This window comes from Armigeres subalbatus, chromosome 1, assembly GCF_024139115.2.
Source record: "Armigeres subalbatus isolate Guangzhou_Male chromosome 1, GZ_Asu_2, whole genome shotgun sequence".
NCBI classification, from domain to species: Eukaryota; Metazoa; Arthropoda; class Insecta; order Diptera; family Culicidae; genus Armigeres; species Armigeres subalbatus.
Genome location: NC_085139.1, coordinates 190,021,107 through 190,041,187, shown reverse-complemented (window position 1 = coordinate 190,041,187; position 20,081 = coordinate 190,021,107). Strand labels below are relative to the sequence as shown.

At 40.1% G+C, this 20,081-nt stretch overlaps 1 protein-coding gene across 2 annotated transcripts in view; it reads left to right on the top strand.

Moving 5' to 3' along the window:
- LOC134205619 (serine--tRNA ligase, mitochondrial-like) overlaps positions 1 to 20,081 on the top strand; it is a 50,186-nt gene that overhangs the window by 24,560 nt on the left and 5,545 nt on the right. Inside the window, exon 1 of one of the 2 annotated variants that reach the window (XM_062681035.1) lies at positions 17,199 to 18,013. The exons of the other annotated variant lie outside the window; for it this stretch is intronic. Within the exon in view, the coding sequence (XP_062537019.1) occupies positions 17,410 to 18,013 (604 nt within the window). The 5' untranslated portion in view covers positions 17,199 to 17,409. Of the gene's footprint in view, positions 1 to 17,198; positions 18,014 to 20,081 lie in introns of those variants that run through there. 2 annotated transcript variants of the gene reach the window in all.

The following is a 20,081-nucleotide window of genomic DNA, read 5'->3' as shown; positions in this document are numbered from 1 at the left end:
TTAGAAATGAGTTATTTTAGGAGAGTTTTGCGAGCTTCTCGATATGGCAGAATCTCATATTCTATAGCTACAATATACTGAAAGAACTTTTAAAATACTTAAATCAAATATTCAAAATACATGTTTATACTCCAGACAACAAACTGATTTGATTCTCTGTTATTGGTTTAAATCAATTTTTAGGTATTTTTACCCATCGCCAATTTTTAACTTTTTGATATACATATTAAATCGGGTAATTGGGTTATTTGTATCACTAGGATGGATTCGTTTCGTCGTATCAAACCATTTGAGTTGGTGGCGGAAAGATCACGATTGCCCACAGAGTGGCAAAAGTGGAAAAGAGAGTTGGAACGCTACTTTGATGCTTGTAATGTGACGTCTCAATGGGAAAAGCGGTCGAAACTCTTGCATTTAGCAGGACCGGATATTCAGGAAATCTTTGATCATCTTCCAGGGGTTGATGATATTCCCCATGTGGTTGCAGACCCTCCCTATTACGACGTGGCCATCCAAAAGCTTGACGAACATTTTGAGCCTATGAGACGTCGTAACTATGAGCGACATACTTTCAGTTTATTGACGACTTTTGCAAGGCTCGCATCGGCGGACTTCTTTGAGATACGACATGACGCAGTTGGTAGGTGCACTTAAAATGGATGCTTGCCACATCCATGGAAGTGCAAATTTGGTAATTAGTAAGTATGATCTTTCTTTGTTTTCCATTTTATACTTGAAAACAATATATATTCCGGAGCGAGCAGGACTCCGAGGTTTGCAAAAAAAGAAAAGTTTCCGGAGCGAGCAGGACTCCGAGGGTGCAATTTTTATTAAGCTAAGAATGATTCCGGAGCGAGCAGGTCTCCGAGGCTTAAAAAAAAAGTTTCCGGAGCGAGCAGGTCTCCGAGGTTTGCACAAAAAAAAGTTTCCGGAGCGAGCAGGACTCCGAGGGTGCAATTTTTATTAAGCTAAGAATGATTCCGGAGCGAGCAGGTCTCCGAGGCTTAAAAAAAAGTTTCCGGAGCGAGCAGGTCTCCGAGGTTTGCACAAAAAAAGTTTCCGGAGCGAGCAGGACTCTGATGGTTCAATTTTTCTTAATAAATATGATTCCGGAGCGAGCAGGGCTCCGAGATGAGACATAAAAGTTTCTGTAGTAAGCAGATGACCGGGGCCGTGCGATAGCAACATTATCTGGAATGTGTCAGATTTTGAATCTTGATAAAATAAAAATGAGTAAGTGAACTCGTTTCGGCTCGAAAATAATAACAATGTGAACCGTAAAAAAAAAGTTTCCAATAGATTTTACAATTAGGACCTACATTGGAAATAGTTAATTTGAAATCTATATTCAAATATAGGGATTCGTATAGAATTTTGGGACTGTAATAGGAAACAACGAGTGGATATTAGGTCGAGAGAGACTGGAATACAAACCTAGAAATCACTATATTGTTTATGCTATTGATCTATCGTTCGGATTATAAGTTTGAATTTGTAGATTGGAGATCATTGGGAGATTTTATGAATGAGTCAATGAGTTAATTTAGATATGAGATTTGTGAGAATCTTATTCCACATTTTGCCAAATGAATCTATTGTTGGGAATCACAAGATCATTTTATTTATTGATTTTGGAATTGGAAATTGGAATTGACATGAGTTAGGACCAGAGCAGCAAATCTGTCATAAAAGAGTTGCTGTCACTTAAGTACGACCAAATCCCGTCATATATGAGTTGTTGCAACCCAATCGGTCTAAATTATGCTACTCGGGGATTAATATATTGGAATCTAAGACCAGATTTAGAAGTTGTGACATAAATAAGTAAACTAGAGAAAAACTAAAATGAATTGTGTTTCAAATATGACCTTATTTTGATTTTGGATGCGTATCGTAGTTTTAAAGGTTGAGCTTGAGCATAGCGTTGACGAAAAAAAATGCTTTTGATAGAGTACTGATTGAATATTGGATTTGATGACGATTTGGAAACAGATTGATATCGAACTGAATATTTAGCTATTCCAATGGAATGAAATTTGAATAAAAAAAATCCTATATTTCAAGATTTATGGAGTACAGAAGGAGAAGGATGTAGTATTCAGTAGCTGTTATCCAATTCAAAAAGATTCCATCGCTCTAGATATAAATATATCAACTTTAATTTTACATTTATGACACAAATTCTACTTGAATTGCAAGTCCCCAATGTGTCCCACAATCTAGTACGGTTTGGAATTGTTATGTTGCACAATCATCGTGCTGCAGTTTGGTATGGCAACGAGGGTTGCTATGGGTGACGACGTGAGGTTTCGAGAATTGATTTTGTTTGAGAAAACCATACTTTCAGTTTATTGACGACTTTTGCAAGGCTCGCATCGGCGGACTTCTTTGAGATACGACAATTTGTTCCGACAAATTTGCCAGAAATCGGATGAGCGATTCGCAGATTTTGTTTTAAGGTTACGAATACAAGCAAAACGCTGCGAGTTCGACCGATATGACGTAAGAGAAGTTGAGGAAAGAATCGTTGAACAAATTGTTGAGTCATGCGCGTCGTCAGAACTGCGGCGGCAGATTTTAGCTAAGGAAATGTCGCTTGAAGAAATTGTATCTTTGGGTACGACTCTCGCTGATGTTCAGCAACAGGTCAAAGAGCTGGATAGAGTGCGTACAGATATTGGTCAAACCGCTTCTGTTAACAGAGTTTTCAAGCCGGGAAATCGCTATATGTACACTCGAACCTTTGAAGGATCAAGTTTTAAGAGAACTGACAGAGCTTGTTTCGCTTGTGGTCGCAGGGGCCATTTGAAAGGTGATACGTTATGTCGTGCGAAGAATGCTAAATGTGCGAAGTGTGGAGAAATGGGTCATTTCGCTGCACGATGTCTAAAGAGAAAAGCGGTAGAACCTACCATTCAGCAATCGAAGAAAGTACGATTGATCGCAGGCGAAGCGAAGGATAACTCTGGGGAGGAGAACATCTTTTATGCCATGGGACGGAACACATTCGAGTTCCTGGTCGGAGGCATAAAAATTCCCATGATAATCGATTCCGGGGCAGATGTCAACATACTGGATGAAGTGACTTGGGAGAAAGCCAAGAAGGCAGGCATGTTAGTGGAGGATTTTTCTGAAGAACCGGATAGAACATTGCGAGCATATGCGACAAGGCAACCAATGAAAGTGAAATGTATGTTCCGGTCATTGGTAGAAGCTGGACCGAACAAGATAAGAGCTAAATTTTATGTAGTGGAGAAAGGCCAACGTAACCTTTTGGGGGATTTGAGTGCCAAGGAGTTGAATGTTCTCAAAGTCGGTTTTGATGTAGCACAAATCGAAACAACGAATAAGCAAAGGTTTCCGAAAGTTAAGGGAGTTCTGGTGGAAATACCAATTGACAAGACAATTCAGCCGGTACAGCAGGCATATAGACGTGCACCGATCGCCCTTGAAGGAAAAATCTATGACAAACTGCAGTATCTGTTGAAGAATGACATTATAGAGAAAGTCCACGGACCGTCCCCATGGGTCTCTCCAGCAGTTGCAGTCGTTAAGCAGAATGGAGACATCAGATTATGCGTTGATATGCGAAGAGCGAATCAAGCAGTAATTCGAGAGACACATCCGCTTCCGGTGATGGAAGAGATGTTGGCCAGCGTAAGCGGAGCGGTAAAATTTTCAAAGCTTGACGTTAAGGATGCATACCATCAGTTAGAGCTCTCGGAGAATTCCAGGGTAATTACAACGTTCCTGACCAAATACGGACTATTCAGGTAAGATGTCCGCAACATCGTATTACTGATAGAAATATGAATAAACAGAAAGTTCAAGAAACATTTATATTTTCTTTAATTCTTAGATACAAACGTTTAATGTTTGGGGTTAGTTGCGCCCCCGAATTGTTTCAAAAGGTCATGGAGTCTATTGTTGCGGGACTGGACGGCGTTATTGTCTACTTAGATGACGTAATGGTTTCGGGGTGTACACAAGAAGAACATGATAGTAGATTGAAGGCTCTGTTAGTCCGTTTAGAAGAGTTCAATGTTCTGTTAAATAAGGATAAATGTCAGTTTAACGTGTCCTGCTTAGAGTTTTTAGGGCATAATCTTTCAGTTGACGGAGTCAGGCCTGTAGAAAGTCGAATATTAGCAGTAAAGCAGTTTAGAGAACCTGCAGACGCAGCAGAACTAAGAAGTTTCCTTGGTCTGTTACACACATTGATAATCTAGGATTTTTTGATCCAAAGGATCCCACGATCCAAGTCGCAGATGCAAGCCCATTTGGTTTAGGAGCGGTGTTAATACAGGAAGGTGCAACAACAGGACGAAGAGTTATCGCATATGCAAGCAAAGCTCTCACCGATCTCGAAAGGAAATATTTCCACACAGAAAAGGAGGCTTTAGCTTTGGTTTGGGCGGTGGATCGGTTCAGTCTGTATTTACAAGGAATAAGGTTTAAACTAGTTACAGATTGTAAACCGTTACAATTTTTATTCAGCCCTCGCTTCAAACCATGTGCTAGAATTGAGTGGTGGGTACTACGTTTACAGTCCGTCGTATATGAGCCAGGAGTAACAAATATCGCGGATGCAATCTCAAGATTATCTAGATCATCTCCGAAAGCTTTCGATGAAAATGATGATGTTTCAGTTAGGATGCTAACGGAGATGACCGTACCTACATCGATAACTGTAGACGAAGTTTCCCAAGAAACCACGAAAGATCTGATTATTAATGATGCATTCAAAGCTCTAGAGGATCAAGATTGGACAGGACCAGCAAAAATCTTCAAGCCGTACAGCTTGGAGCTGTGTAGAGTATCAGACATTTTGATGCGGGGTGAGCGAATAGTAATACCGCAAGCGCTACAAAGCAGGATCCTAGAGTTGGCTCACGAGGGACACCCAGGTATCGTCGTTATGAAGAGACGTTTACGACAAAAGGTATGGTGGCCTGGGATGGATAAAGATGCAGAGAAGTTTGCTAAAAGGTGCAGAGAATGTATTCTAGTTTCAGCGCAAGACCCTCTAGAGCCATTAACGCGAACAACTATGCCGGATAAACCATGGGCGCACATCGCAGCTGATTTCATGGGACCATTGCCATCAGGCCATAATCTACTAGTACTAGTTGATTATTTCAGCCGATTTATCGAAGTGATCGTGATGAAGGACATAACAGCAAAACTGACGATTCAGGCATTCCATGAAACGTTTTGCAGGTATGGCATCCCGGAAACATTGCGGACGGATAATGGGCCACAATTCGTAAGTGAAGCGCTGAACCGATTCTGCAAAGAGCATGGCATTCAACTGCTGAGAACTACACCATATTGGCCGCAGGCTAATGGAGAGGTCGAAAGAGCAAACAGAGCCTTGAAGAAACGCCTGCAAATAAGTCAAATCAACGAAACCTCGGATTGGAGATGGGACTTGAGGACATATCTTTTGCTTTACAATTCCACACCACACTCAATAACAGGAGTTGCCCCGTCGGCTTTAATGTTTGGACGCGTGTTGCTGGATAAGCTACCATCTCTCTTAGCAGTTAATAAAGGGGCCATTGAGGAGATTCAAGACAGAGATCGACAACAGAAGCTGGTGGGAGCTGAATATGCTGATAATCGGCGCCATTCTCAACCAAATGCGATAAAAGTTGGCGATGTGGTAGTGGCTCGTAGAATGCTAAGGGAGAATAAGTTGTCGAGCAATTTCCACCCAGACGAATTAGAAGTAGTTGAAAGAGTTGAATCGGATGCAACGTTGAAATCATCGCACTCAGGGAAGATATTTCATCGAAACGTTACTCACCTGAAAAGGATTACCCCAAGGACGGATGAACAAAATGTGGATAGTGGATGTACCACAAATGAGTCGACAACACAAGAAGAAGCTCCTGAACCAATCAAGATTAATCGACCAAAACGGGATTCTCGTACGCCGAACTATTTGAAAGAATATCAGCTAGGGTTAGTACAGGACCATTAAGAAGGAATGGAGGTGTAGGATCGGTTATGATACGATCAACCAGTGGTGTTATAAAGAGTATTACACTAACACATATGTATGTCACAGGGGGAAATAAGAGAAATAAAGCTAGAGTTCAGTTGGTTACGAGTATACGACGAAGACGGTTGTTTTTTATTTCGCGTGGTGCATAATCCGACATTACAGTCATAGATCTCGATCCTTAGTAGTAAGACCAGCCAGCCTGCGCAACGGGACTGGCTTGAGTTAAAGCGTGTGGTGCGCTATCTTGTAACTACACAAAACCATCAGCCAAGGTTAAGCAGCAGGGCTTGCAACCCAATGAAGATGAGCAAACCACGCATGCCTCATTCTCTTGCTTGCTTCACAAGCAGCCAGTGGTAGTGAGGAAACAAATTCGGCAAGCAACACGAAGCTTCGATGCTCTTGTCACACATAAGCTACTGAATCATACATGTTCGTTGTTTGATCGCCTACCGAGGGAAGCGATTGTAACGAACTCTTGTGTTGATGTCACTCCTGCGTTGTATTACGGGAGAAGATGAAACATAACAAACCAGAACAATTTTGAATTTTGCAGCTGTTCTCAGGCTGCAAAATACGAGACAAATGTAGCGCTTCTCTCTGAATACATGTTTTTACGAAGCAGTTTTCCACACGCGCAACAAAAAAATGCGGTTATTTCGACGGGCTAAAGACTAATTGGGTATAATCTATCTTCTATATAGGGGGGATGACGGCTTTTGCAGTTTTTGTTATATTATTGTCCCTGTCAGGGGGTTTTCTATAACCAATTATGCTCAAATTTGGCCTAAACATTCTTTGCATATCAAAGAATATTGTGGCCGAATTTCATAAAATTTGGACAACAAAAACGCCCCTGACAATAATAGAACAAAACCTGCCAAACCCCAATAAAAATTAAATGGTCTGTGTTCGTACCCGCATAACTCGGAAACGGCTGGATAGATTTTCTACATTCCTTCAGAAAATAGGGGAACGGTTTGGCACTTCATTCCATAGCTTCTATTTCCATCCCATCAAAAACAAAGCAATGAAAAGGAATATGAATTGTTTCTAATTTTTGTATTTTTTCAGTAGTGAGCACGCGTGTTAGCAAAAAGAAGCCACGATATTGGTGCTGTATTTCTTTGTTTTGCGATGAGAATATATGTTCAGTGAGATAGAAAACGGAACAGTTACCCTATATCTGTTGTCGTTTCCAAAGGGTTTATATGATATTTTTATTTTCTCATGCGAAAATCACGAGTAAGGGTGGATAAATTATGAAAAACTAAAATTAAGATAATTCGCATGGGCAGCTCAGAACGCGCATTTTCGCCAACTATGCAGGAGAACGTCTGCTAGTCTTCTTCTATTTTCTTCTCTATGTAATAAAAATGAAATGATTTGTGTTCGTATCCGCATAACTCGAAAACGCTGTATGGATTTTCTTCATTCCTTCAGCAGATATGTGGTTATCGTTTCCGACGGGTTTATATGATATTTCCTCATGCAAAAGTATATGGTAAGGATGATCAAATCGTGAAAAACTGAAATTAAGATTCATATGGATATTTCGCATGGGCAGTTCACAACGCGCATTTTCGCCTACTATGGAAGCGGTTAGATTTAGAAAGTAGGGTAATTGATCCGATAGTCGTGGGTGTTCCTATAGTTGCGGTAGTGTAGTTTTTATCAAATATACGCAAATAACGCAGCAACCCACATTGTTTATCAATTAGTTGACCTGTCATTAAGTGAAAGAGTTGAAATCTGTTTTGGATTTACTAAAAAATCGGTAAAATATCACTGAAATACTGTAATTTATTCTCTGCCTTGTACCAATAGTTGCGGTAGTGTTCCCATAGTTGCGAGTCCCGTATGAAAACAATGGGATTCGCAACTATAGGAACACGAATTAGAAAATATCGCAACTATTGGAACATTGCACCAATAATTGGAGGATTCATTTTAGGTAATAATGACAGGAGCTGCTGCCATCGGAATACTTTCTACTAAAAATATAAAAGAAGAGCTTTCGAATGCACAATTTAGGTAAGCGAAATAAATTATAGCTTCTGTGCATGCGAACAAACAGTGGTGGAACGTGCTTAGTTCCTCCACTATTGGGTCATTTACCCTAGTCGTATTTTACAAAGTTCTTCGGAAGGTCAAAACTATTTTGTTGAGAATTAGTTTTTTTCGGAATTCATTGTTCATGAGACATACAAGATAAGATATCTCGGAATCTATACCTAAAGTCAAGGATGTTATCAATCATTTAGTAGTTTGTCAATAACTCATCCCAAAAGATGAGTTTCAAAATGTGTTGTACGGTGGACTTCTAGTGCGAAGGCTTTTCTACAACTCTGTCTAATGGTTCGTTGTTTGAATTCCTTCAGTAACTTAGACTAAATAATAACAAAATTCCAATCATTTAGTTTAAGTTACTGCAATTAGGCGCTAGTGTACATAAGATTTTCAGCAATCTATCTAAGGATATCTAAGAATCTATTCAATTTAGCAAGTAGCTGTATTCTACAAATTTGTTTGTATGGTAAAAACCTTTATGTTAAAGATTAGTTTTGTTCAGAATTCATCTACCCAACGGCGCTAATGTACGTGAGAGTTTCGGTAAAGTAGGATATCTCGGAATCTATTTAACTTAGAAATTCATCGTCTTCTACAAAGTTTATCGAAAAGTCAAAACCATTATGTTGGAGATAAGTTTAGTTCGGAATTCGCCCACCCAAAGGCGCTAGTGTACATAAGACTTTCAGCAAGGTAGAATATCTTGGAATTTATACAATTTAGAAAGAAGCTGTCTTCTACAAAGTTGTTCAAAAGGTCAAAACCATTATGTTGAAGCTTAGTTTAGTTCTGAATTGATCCATCGAACGGCGCTAGTGTACATGAGACTTTCAGCAAGGTAGGATATCTCGGAATCTATTCAACTTAGAAAGTAGCCGTCTCCTAAAAAGTTGTTCGGAAGGTCGAAACCATTATGTTATGTTGAAGATTGATTTAGTTCAGAATTCATTCGCTCAATGGCGCTAGTGTACAAGAGATTTTCGGCAAGGTAGGATATCTCGGAAGCAATTCAATCTAGAAAAAGCCGTCTTCTACAAAGTTGTTCGAAAGATTAAAACCATTATTGCGCTTTTTGCACTTTATAAGAGTTCTGCGAGATTTTTTTCTCACAGTCATCTTTTTCTCACACTCAATACACTCAAAAAAGTTTGATTTTCCGTGTATAATATTTGTGTGTGAGTGCTCAATCTGAAAACAAATAGACGTCAAATCATGGCGGGAATCGATTTAGTGTACACGCTTACATGTGACTGACGAGTAATGGGTTATAATTGGGTAAATTTCAGTAACAAAAATCGATCAACCCGAAATGAGAGTGAGTGTGAGAAAAAGAAGCGGGCAAATCACAATCTACACATAACTCTTCAAATTGGTGAAATCGGCAATATATTGAAGATTAGTTTAGTTCAGAATTGATTCACCGAACGGCGCTTCGGTAAGGTAGGATATCTCGGAAGTTATTCAACTTAGAAAGTAGCCGTCTTCTACAAAGTTGACGGAAGGACAAAACCATCATGTTGAAGATTAGTTTAGCTCAGAATTCATCCACTCAATGGCGCTAGTGTTCAAGAGACTTTCGGCAGGTAGGTAGGATATCTCAGAAGCTATTCAATTTAGAAAGATCAAATGGTCAAAACCATCACGTTAAATATTAGCTTAGTTCAGAATTCATCCACCCAACGGCGCTAGTGTGCAAGTGTCTTTAGGCAAGGTAGGATATCTGGGAATCTATTCAATTCAGAAAAAAGCCGTCTTCTACAAAGTTTGTTCGAAAGGTCGAAATCATTAGGTTAAAGCACAGACAAACAGACATAACATATTGAACATTCACTCATCAAATTAATCGTCGTTCAAACACTAACGACAACTGTTGGTTTCAGTTAATTTTGCAAATCACGAACCAGATGGCGGTAGTGAGCAAACGTCAAACCAGAGCATATCCGATGCGTACGCCACGAGTAATCAATTGGCCAACTAATGATTATTTGAATTGACCAGTAAATCAGTGAACGATGGAGGTTTGACGAGTGTTATTTCTGTTGTCTGCGAAAACGGCTACCGCAGTGATGGCGTTGGGGGCAATCATCGATGGTGCAGCAGCGGTGGTTGTTGATAGTGATTGAAGACATCACAACTCTCTAAATTTCACATATTCCACTAGTTTTGTGTGCGCTAGCGCCACCAAGCGGATGAATACCATAATAATGAGATTTGAAATATAATGGTTCTGACCTTCCGAAAAACTTTATAGAGAATCATAACTCACTAAATGATACATATTCTGTGATATCTATTTCAATTGGTAGCCTCATGTGCGTTTCCGCCACCTAAAAAAACTCAATCCCGAGTTAAGGACGTAAGGTTTTGATCATTCTAACTCTGTGGAACATCACAACTCTCAGAATTAAACAGATTCTGATATATAACAACTTGATGTAATATCACAAATCTATTTTTTTAAAAGTTCCGAGATATCTAATTCTCTCATATACGCTAGCTCCGCCAAGCAGATGAATTCTGAATTAATCAGACGTCCACCGTAATAGTTTTGATCCTTTGAAAAACTTTGTAAAAAAACACCTCTTCACGATGCATACATAAAACACTCAAATACTCAACGTTATTCTTTGAAATTAACATTGTAAAGTTGGACTAAATTTGCCCTATAGTAGACCCCCTGGGGGTCCATAATAGGAAATTGCTTCCCTATAATCGACACTTCATTTGATTTTCATGTTTCGTTTCGGGACGTTCTTCTTCCCTATTATGGACCCCCCAAAATATTCCTATAATGGGCACTCTCGTGTTTATTTTTTATAGAATTGTAAAAAATCAACTAATTTTACTTTCCATAGCATTTTCAATGCATGTAATTAAATCATAGGACTGTAAGGTAGGTTCTCCCGATGGAATTTCATAGCAAAATGTTTCCATTGTGTTGTATTAATGAAAAAATGTCTGGAGGGTCCACTATTGGTTGGGGGTCCACTATTGGGCACTGTACCCTATGTACTACAAAGCCTTCAAATTAAATAAAGCAAATCGCTCGGGCAACAACTTTTTTCAAATGAATCGGAGATGTGTACTTCATAAATATGGCGTCGCTAAGCAATCACCATCGGTGATAGCGTCACATCGAGCTTTGCTGAGAACTCCGTACTTATTTCACCGAAAGCTCAGTTAAACGCATTGATTTTTACTGAACAATCGGTATATTTTTGACAGTTACAGGAAGTTTTATTTGGAACTGAGTTGTTCGGTAATTTATACTACCAGAGATTAGTATTTTATTTTGAACAGCTGAGACATCGGCAAAAATATTTACAGAAATCGGTAAACTTATTTTAAATGACTGAGCTCTCGGCTCAAATTTACTTTTACCGATTGAAAACAGTAAAAAATATTACCGAGCTGCGATTCTGAATTAAAGTGTGCATATTTCGTTCAAATAGACGCTAGCCACCATGCGGATGAATTTCGAATTAATTAGATGTTGTTCACAATGGGTTTGATCTTTCGAACAACTTTGTAGAATGTCACAACTCTCAAAATTTTACAGATTCCGAGATATCTTATTCAACTGGTAGTGTTCTATACGCTAGCGCCGCCAAGTGGATATATTCCGAACTAATTAGATGTTGTCCACAATGGGTTTGATCTTTCGAACAACTTTGTAGAAAATCACAACTCTTTAAATTTCACAGATTCCGAGATATCTAATTCAACTGGTAGTGTCATATACGCTAGCGCCGCCAAGTGGATGAATTCCGAACTAATTAGATGTTCTCCTCAATGGATTTGATCTTTCGAACAACTTTGTAGAATATCACAACTCTCTAAATTTCACAGATTCCGAGATATCTTATTCAACTGGTAGTCTCATATACGCTAGCCACCATGCGGATGAATTTCGAATTAATTAGATGTTGTTCACAATGGGTTTGATCTTTCGAACAACTTTGTAGAATGTCACAACTTTCTCAATTTCACAGATTCCGAGATATCTAATTCAATTGGTTGTCTCACAAGCCTACTAAACAAATATATACAAAAATTTCTATTGCAAAAAACCAAGCAATGTTATAATAGGGAAGAGCGATAAATCTTTGCAAAAGATATTTTAGTTACCAGATAAAGATTATCGCCTCGGTTCTTTTTGTTCTGCTGTCCGAAACATGTGTGCTACCTAACTGTCAAATTCCTTCATTGACATTTAGATCCCCTAATCCTCGCCAGCAAAAGATGTTCCGGACAGCGACGACAGCGACAATCTTTATCTGGTAACTGAAATATCTTTCGTCTTTGCCCTCATCTGCAGAGGATAAAGACAACGCTGAGTTCCAGTTTATTTGTAACATTTGAAACAAACATGGTGAGGTATATGTTGGGAACTTTCCAAACTGCAATAACTTGTATATTTCAGAAGTAAAACAACAGATGGTTAAGTTTATGTCTAAATATTGATAACTGATACTTTTTTTTGTCTTTATTAAGGAGACTTTCAGCCCATAACTGATACTTATTTAACCTAACATATCGTCGAAAATCGATTAATTCTCGAAAGGCGCGGCAGGCGATCATTGTCCTATTCTGTTGCAGTTTGGGACAAACGTTTATTGCGAGTTGAGTTTGTCCTAACATTTACAAAAAAGGAAAATGTGGTTCTCATTAGCAATGTTGTTGTTTTACATTCCCTGAAAATAACACATCTAATGGGTGGCCACTAAATAGCGGGAATGGAAAAAATGGCTCGGGAAGAAAACTGCAAAGAAGTGCAGCTCAACCTGATCTACGTTATTATAAAATGTAGTCTTTAGTATTTAAACATAGATTAATGAATGATAGTGTTGAGCTGTTAGTGATAGCTGTAGCTGATAGTGATAGCTGTTGAGTATCCCTTTTAGCTATGTAGGTTTTCTTTTAACCTGCGCTTAATGGGGAAACGTCATTAACAGTATAATGAAAAAATAAATTTCCCCATACTAATTTGCATGCAAACTTGAAACGGCTTGTGCTAAATCAGTTTTAATCCAAATGAGCTCAAATTTTCAGAGGACACTCAGAACATGGTAAAGAATCAGATTAGCATTGTGGAGCAAAATCGATTTTTTGAACCACCCTAGTATACACCATATATGGTTCGTGGTCCGCTGCGCGGCGTAGTTTAACGGATGCCATTTCCGGATGCTGCTTCTTATCCTATTGATCAGTTGCTTCGTGTCTTTGGCCTTCAAATCACGTTTGTATACAATGGAGCTCAGTAGACCAAAAATACTTTAGCAGTTTTCTAAACATTTTCACGCTTAATATTGTCCACCGTGTACTTTTCCCACAATCTTTGTTCGCTTAAAAGTATTGTACAATGCGCGCCACAGTACTTCCTGTTTGATGGTATGTTTCATAATTGAACATTCTGGAGTAAAAGTTTGTGGGCGACAATTTTCTGAATATTCTAAGGATTTTTTCACATAAGGTATTATTTCTGTGAAAGCATTGATGTTCTCATAGAAAATAATTGAATAATTAAATTTTTCGTTTTTTAGAAGCTACACGATAATAAGAGTTTGTGTTTATACTTCAACATTTAGGTGCATTCCCTATTCTCCACCATTCTTTTATTGCACGCTTCCAGCATGCGAATGGTGAACGTATGCTGATTGTGTCTATACACGGAAGCGTTCAAGTACCCATTAATGGGTATTTTCGTACCCATTTCGAAGAAAAGCGGCATAACTCATTTAATGGGTAAACTTGATTTACTCATTAATGGGTATTCGACTTAAACTTCAAACAATGGGTACTTTTCACACTAGGCTTTTATTGTTAGAATGGGTAAATAAACCCCATTTTTTATTTTCCTTCAATTGAGGTTATGTTATACAGATTTCGTACTCTTTCATGAAGGGTTTGAAATTAAAGAAAATAAAAATATTGGATAAAAAACAAGGAATTAAATATATTTTTTGCAGCGTTTGCACATTATAACCGGATTTAAGTTGGTTGAATGAAACCGAAAATAAAACAAAACTGTTGGGCGAGCCGTCTTGTCGAAAAAAAGCCGTCTTGTCGAAAAAGTGTCGAATTGCTTCGACACTTTTCTGCCCGCGTACGGTCACCGTCTTCTTGTGAGATTGGTATCCAGGAAATACTTGAAGTTCCTTTCGAGGTTCCTTTCGCTCAGAGAGATGCAAACTTCTTGGGAGTTGAAAGAATGAAGATCTGCCTATAAAAACATGTAATAAATTTGTTACAAAAGGGCATGTGATGAATGAATGTATAGAAAAACTTACTTTTCAGCTCAGTTGACAATATCTTTCGACATTTAGAATAATTCCAAGGCTTTTTCGGACCATCACACCTTGGAATATGGATGGTGGATCTCCAAAAAATACTTTCTTGTGGGCTTTTTGTTAATTTTCGTCCACGGACTTTCACTGGGGGAAACAATATGGCGCCGTTGAATAATTAACACCATGGGCCAAATTTACCCATTATTTTATGCAAGTAGGGATATTTTATAATGGGGTAAAAATATTCATTTTATGCCATCAAAAAATGCCCATTTTCTGACATTCCGCAGAATGTTTATAAAAAATGGGTACTCGATACCCATTTAATGGGTACTTTCAAATGTCCGTGTACGCTCTCTTACTACAGTACTGAACGAATTAAACATGTATCTTCTCAGTGCCATGTTGTAGCATGAAGCAATCCTTCTCGGTTCCGACCCGTAGAAATGGAACTTCCGAGCAAAACAAACCAGTAAATTATGCCAGCAACACAAGCAAAGCGAGAGAGAAGCTTTGTTGCTAAATGATGTTGTGAGTAGGTTGCAACACCGAGCAACAATACTTCATACGCAAAAATGAAGCACGACAACTCTCCCGTGCAGTATTTGTGCGACAAACACAGTACATCGAATATGTGTATCTCCTCTCTCTCGATGAATCTGAGAATTTCCATGCAACAAATTATCATAGAGTATATTCACAAATCTGCACTTTTTACAAGCCCTGTTAAGCAGCGACCGTACGAAAAACCTTTTGCTGATCGGGTACAGCGATGCCGACTGGGCGGTGACACAACTGACCGGAAGTCCACAAGCGGATTTGTGTACTTGGTCGGTGATGGAAGCGTAACTTGGACAAGCCGCCAGCTGGGTTGCGTAACAACATCAACGATGGAGTCAGAGTATGTCGCGTTGTCCGACGCCGGACAGGAAGCGATTTGGCTGCGAAGGTTATTGGCGGAGTTGGGACACAAACAGCAGTCACCCACAGTCGTCAACGAAGACAATCGTAGCTGCATTGACTTCGTGTCGCTGGAAAGGCAGAACAAAAGGAGTAAACATATCGATACTCGATACCACCACGCTAAGGACCTAAGTGCTCGGGGAGTGATTCAGTTACGCTATTGCCCATCGGAAAAAAATGGTGGCTGACGTTTTTAAATACTAAGCCACTTGGACCGATTAAGATACAGCAATTCAGAGAGCAGCTTGGACTACGTAAGGATCAAGGGTCCAGTGTTCAGCGAGGAGGAGTGTCGGTATGTTCAGTCTAAGGGCGCAGATACACTGTACCATATATACTCAGTAATCGGGGAGAAACCGGAAGAATGATTTTTTATATACTTTTTGTTAAAGCTACTTTCATCTCTAATAAACACGTGATTTTTTAAACGGGTATATTTTCACCTTTCCCACGCTAGTTTTTATTTCGCTGCGGGAGAAAATCCTTTTGTTGGTCATAATCCTTCCTACATGGGCATCCATCGTATCCCTATAGCAGCACAAACGTTTCGCGTGGGTTACTGCAACTCATATGTGACCATATTTAGTCACCATCAAGTTGCTGCAACAATTTTTGTCAGACTTGTGCTGCTCGGGATGTCTGCTCCAGCTGTGCATAGAACGCTTCTTTCTCGTCGTCGGGTTTTCCTGCGTGTGGGCAGTGCACGTTGGTGATGCTATAGTTGAAGAAACGACCTTTCATCCTCAGATTGCATATCATTGCATTGATTGGCTGCATCCCAGTCACGCGTTGACGCAACTTGTCCAGCACTGTAAAGCTGATTCCCAGCTCGTTGGTGCTTCCACACCTGCAGTGCTACGCTTCGATGTTGCGGTGATGTATGTAGTTTATCGTAGATTATCCTGTCGCAACCTTCGAAACCTAGCGACTTGCAGTTCCATGTTCCAAGCTTCCAATCATTCCGTCGTCGCCTAGGTCCTTGCCGATAGTATCGAGTCGTATTATCTTCTATGTCGTTCGTAACGATTGCTTTTAAAGGCGACCAGCACATGGCCTTGTACGCTTTGAGCGGCACACGGCCGCTTTGATGAAGTCTGCTTGCGGATACATGCAGCTTTTTATAGAAGTTTAACAGAGCCCACTGTCAAACCCCACCACATCCTAAGCAGGCACTACAATTCGCAGTTAGCCTGAAGAGGGATCGTCAAGCCCTTGAACATAGTCCCTGCTGCCCCACTTGAGATCTGTGCCCTCGAAAACGTGAGATGAGGATTAAGGCGGCCATCGTGGCTACCTTCGTGAATTCTGCCGTTTTCGATTATCCGTCATAAAGCACTTCCAATTAAGGTTTCCCCAGCCAACGCAAAGTTGCATATGCTAATGAAGTAGTGAACAAGTTCAACGTGGAGGCATACTTTGCATAAATATTCGCTATGATATACGGTCATGTGTCTGCTGGGTACTAGCTTAGCAGCAAGCAACCACCTTCGAGTCCTACAATTACCAGTTAGAATATATTCTGAATTGCTTCCAATACATTTTTCCAATCAAATCTTTCCAATGCGGTGCATATGCACATGGAGTATTCAAACATTGAATAAATTGTCACGATAGCTAATCTGGTCAATAATAATACTTTGAAACATTACGTTGATACATGTCAACGTGTCATGTTCTATCTTTCATATATTTGTCTTTAGTTTTCATGGTTTTGCCACGTCATCAATTTATGTATTCAAATAATCGTTCTCGCTGGGAATGGCGGGACGCACTGAACCGCGACTAAATGTGTCGAGAATTTACGGCATATGATAGGCTATAAAAGTATCATCGATTACGATTGATCTTTCATTACCGTGTGCACCGGGTACCCGAATGGATCTTGTATCTCGAATCGCGATTTTTTTCTTTACTTTTAGTTGTTAGTTGTGTAAGGAATGAAGTGATTGAATTTTGGGCGGATTCCCAGTTGCTGGTACCTTCGGAGAAGCCGTTGAAGATTCTGAATGGTTCATCCATCAGCCATAAAAGTGAACGTTTCAAATTTTCAATTGTGTTACAAGGATATTTAGTACCATGTCATACATCGGAAATGCTTCGGATGTTGAGCAGGAGAAGAATCTGACTGAATATCGACGACAGCGAAGCTCCAGCAATCTGCTTCCATCTAGTTCAAAATCAGTAGGCAGCCCAAAGCTCTCGGATGTTCTGTGGAATGACAAACGGGCGAACCAGGGCAACCAAACAGACGACGATGACTCCGAAATGTCCGATAGTGAAAACTTCTTGGCTAAGGGCGCCTTCCTGTTGACACCCTCGCACGAGCTTTCCATGGATCGAGCGGCTTTGATATGCGAGAAGATGAACTTCAAAGGTTGCTTTAGTCTAACGAAAACGGCCACTGGAATACTGTTCAAATTTTCTAATCCAGAAGACTACCAGGCCGTGTTCAAGAAGGGCTTCCACAAGGTAACCGGTGCGAGATTCTACAAAAAGGTGGCTATTCCATGTCGACCACAGAAAACGTTCATGTTGTACGTATTCGACGTGCCAGATGACATACCGGTTGACGATATTCGTCACTCGTTGTACCGGTTCAATTCGGTTGTCGAGGTAGTTCGCCTAGTTGTGCAGTACCAGAAACAACCGGGCTCGCAGGATCAAGAACAAATGCAAGGAGGTGAGTACCGTGTGTTGGTTTGTATTATTAAAAAAAATATCTTGATCTCAACGAATCCTTTCAAAATTATTGTCATTTTTGGTTTTAAACCTGGGTTAGGTCCAATCCCCGAACAACCGAACGAAAAAGAATCTGGGGTCGAGTCGGTATAACGGCCGATTAGTGCTATTAATCGTTTACCAACTACCAGCAATTGATTTCAATATTATCAGAACAAATTTCATGCAGGAATTATGAGATGAATATAATTATTAGTGCAATTATTAATTTATATCTAAATACTCATCATTACACTTCATCTAATTTCGAGTTGAATAACATATGTAAGACAGAGTTCCTCGCGTTTTTTTAGGGTTATCAAACTAATCTGAATCATTTTGTATGCATGATGCAAAATCAGTAACATTTGTCTTATTTTTTGTGTTTACAAAAATTTTGTTTGTCCTTCATCTATATTCTATAGTTTCTCTATATTTGCCTTGATTTTGCTTACATTTCATCAGAAAAATTCTACAGATTTGCCAACTCGATGATTGTTGGCTGATCGGAAGCTAGGCAACGAACCTTAAACATATCCTTACACTCTGGGAATTACACTCACCAAATTATTTATTTGCTAAGGCCGGAGTGGCCTGTACCTGTACAGTACATAAATGTCTCCTCCATTGGGCTCGGTTTATGGCTGAATGTCGCCAACCACGCAGTCTACGGAGGGTCCGCAACTGATCGATCCACCTTGTTCGCTGCGCACCTCGCCGTTTTGTGCCCGTGGACGGACTAAGTGAAAACCGTACCACACGTGTCCATCCCTGACTTTCGTATTACCCCCTCCAAAGCGATGTTGAATAGCAGACACGAAAAACCATCACCTTGCCGTAACCATCTGCGCGTTTAGAAGGGATTCGAGAATGCCCCTGAAACTCGAACTACGCACATCACCCGGTCCATCGTCGCCTTGATCAACCGCATCAGTGTATCCGGAAATCTGTGTTCGTGCATTAGCTGCCATAGCTGGTCTCGATCGATTGTATCATATGTGGCTTTTAAGTCGTTGAATAGATGATGTGTGGGTACGTTGTTTTCGCAGAATTTCTGCAATATCTGACGTACGGTGAACACCTGGTCTGTGGTGGCGTTCGCCAATTAATCCCACCTGGTACTGCACCAAGAACTTTCTTGCAATTGGTGTTAGTCGACGGCATAAAATTTGGGAGAGTATCTTGTAGACGACGTTCAGCAATTTTATTACGCGGTAGTTGCTGCAATCCAGCTTATCGCCATTTTTAAAGATGATGCACATCCACTTCTGCGGCAGTATCTCATCCTCCCAAACATTGGTAACTACCCAGTGCAGCGCTCTAGCCAGTGCCTCGCCAGCGTGTTGAAATAGCTCTCCTGGTAGTTGATCAAACCAAGGAGTTTTGCTATTTTTCAGCCGTGCTCCTGCGTATGTCCTACGCGCGTGCTTCAAGGTTCGTCACCATGCCGCCATCGTTCTTTGCCACATCGCCATTCAGGTGTTCTTCGGTGCTCATCAAAGCGTTCAACTAATGTTTCATCCCGGCCAGACGATGGACCTCAGGTGTTCTTGTGCTGGATGAGGTGTTTGTCGTGGCCGAGCGAATACCTTATTTATCCGTCGAATATCTGATTTATCATGGGCTATGCACTCACAAGTAAGTCTAGACAGAAAATGTAACACTAGTGATATATGCGATAGACCCAAACGTTCAGATTACACTCAGATGCGATTCGTTCAATCCGTTTCCCCATTTGATTTTGCTGGCGTAAACGAGAATGCGCATCAACTTTCGTTCGAAAGCGCGTTCGTATGTAAGAAGAATATGGGTGATAATCTCCGTTTCCTCGTTTTGTTCGCGCCTACCATTTGAAAGTCGATTGCTTCGATTTGCATTTAAACAAATTCATGCATTCATTCGGTATCTTTAATTTGTTATTTCTATACAGTCTGGGCCAAGATGAATACACCACTAGGTGTTCCAATCTGCCAAATTCACCATTTAGCCATCTTGGATTTTAGTATGGGAGAGCCAGCCGGTTTGTTTAT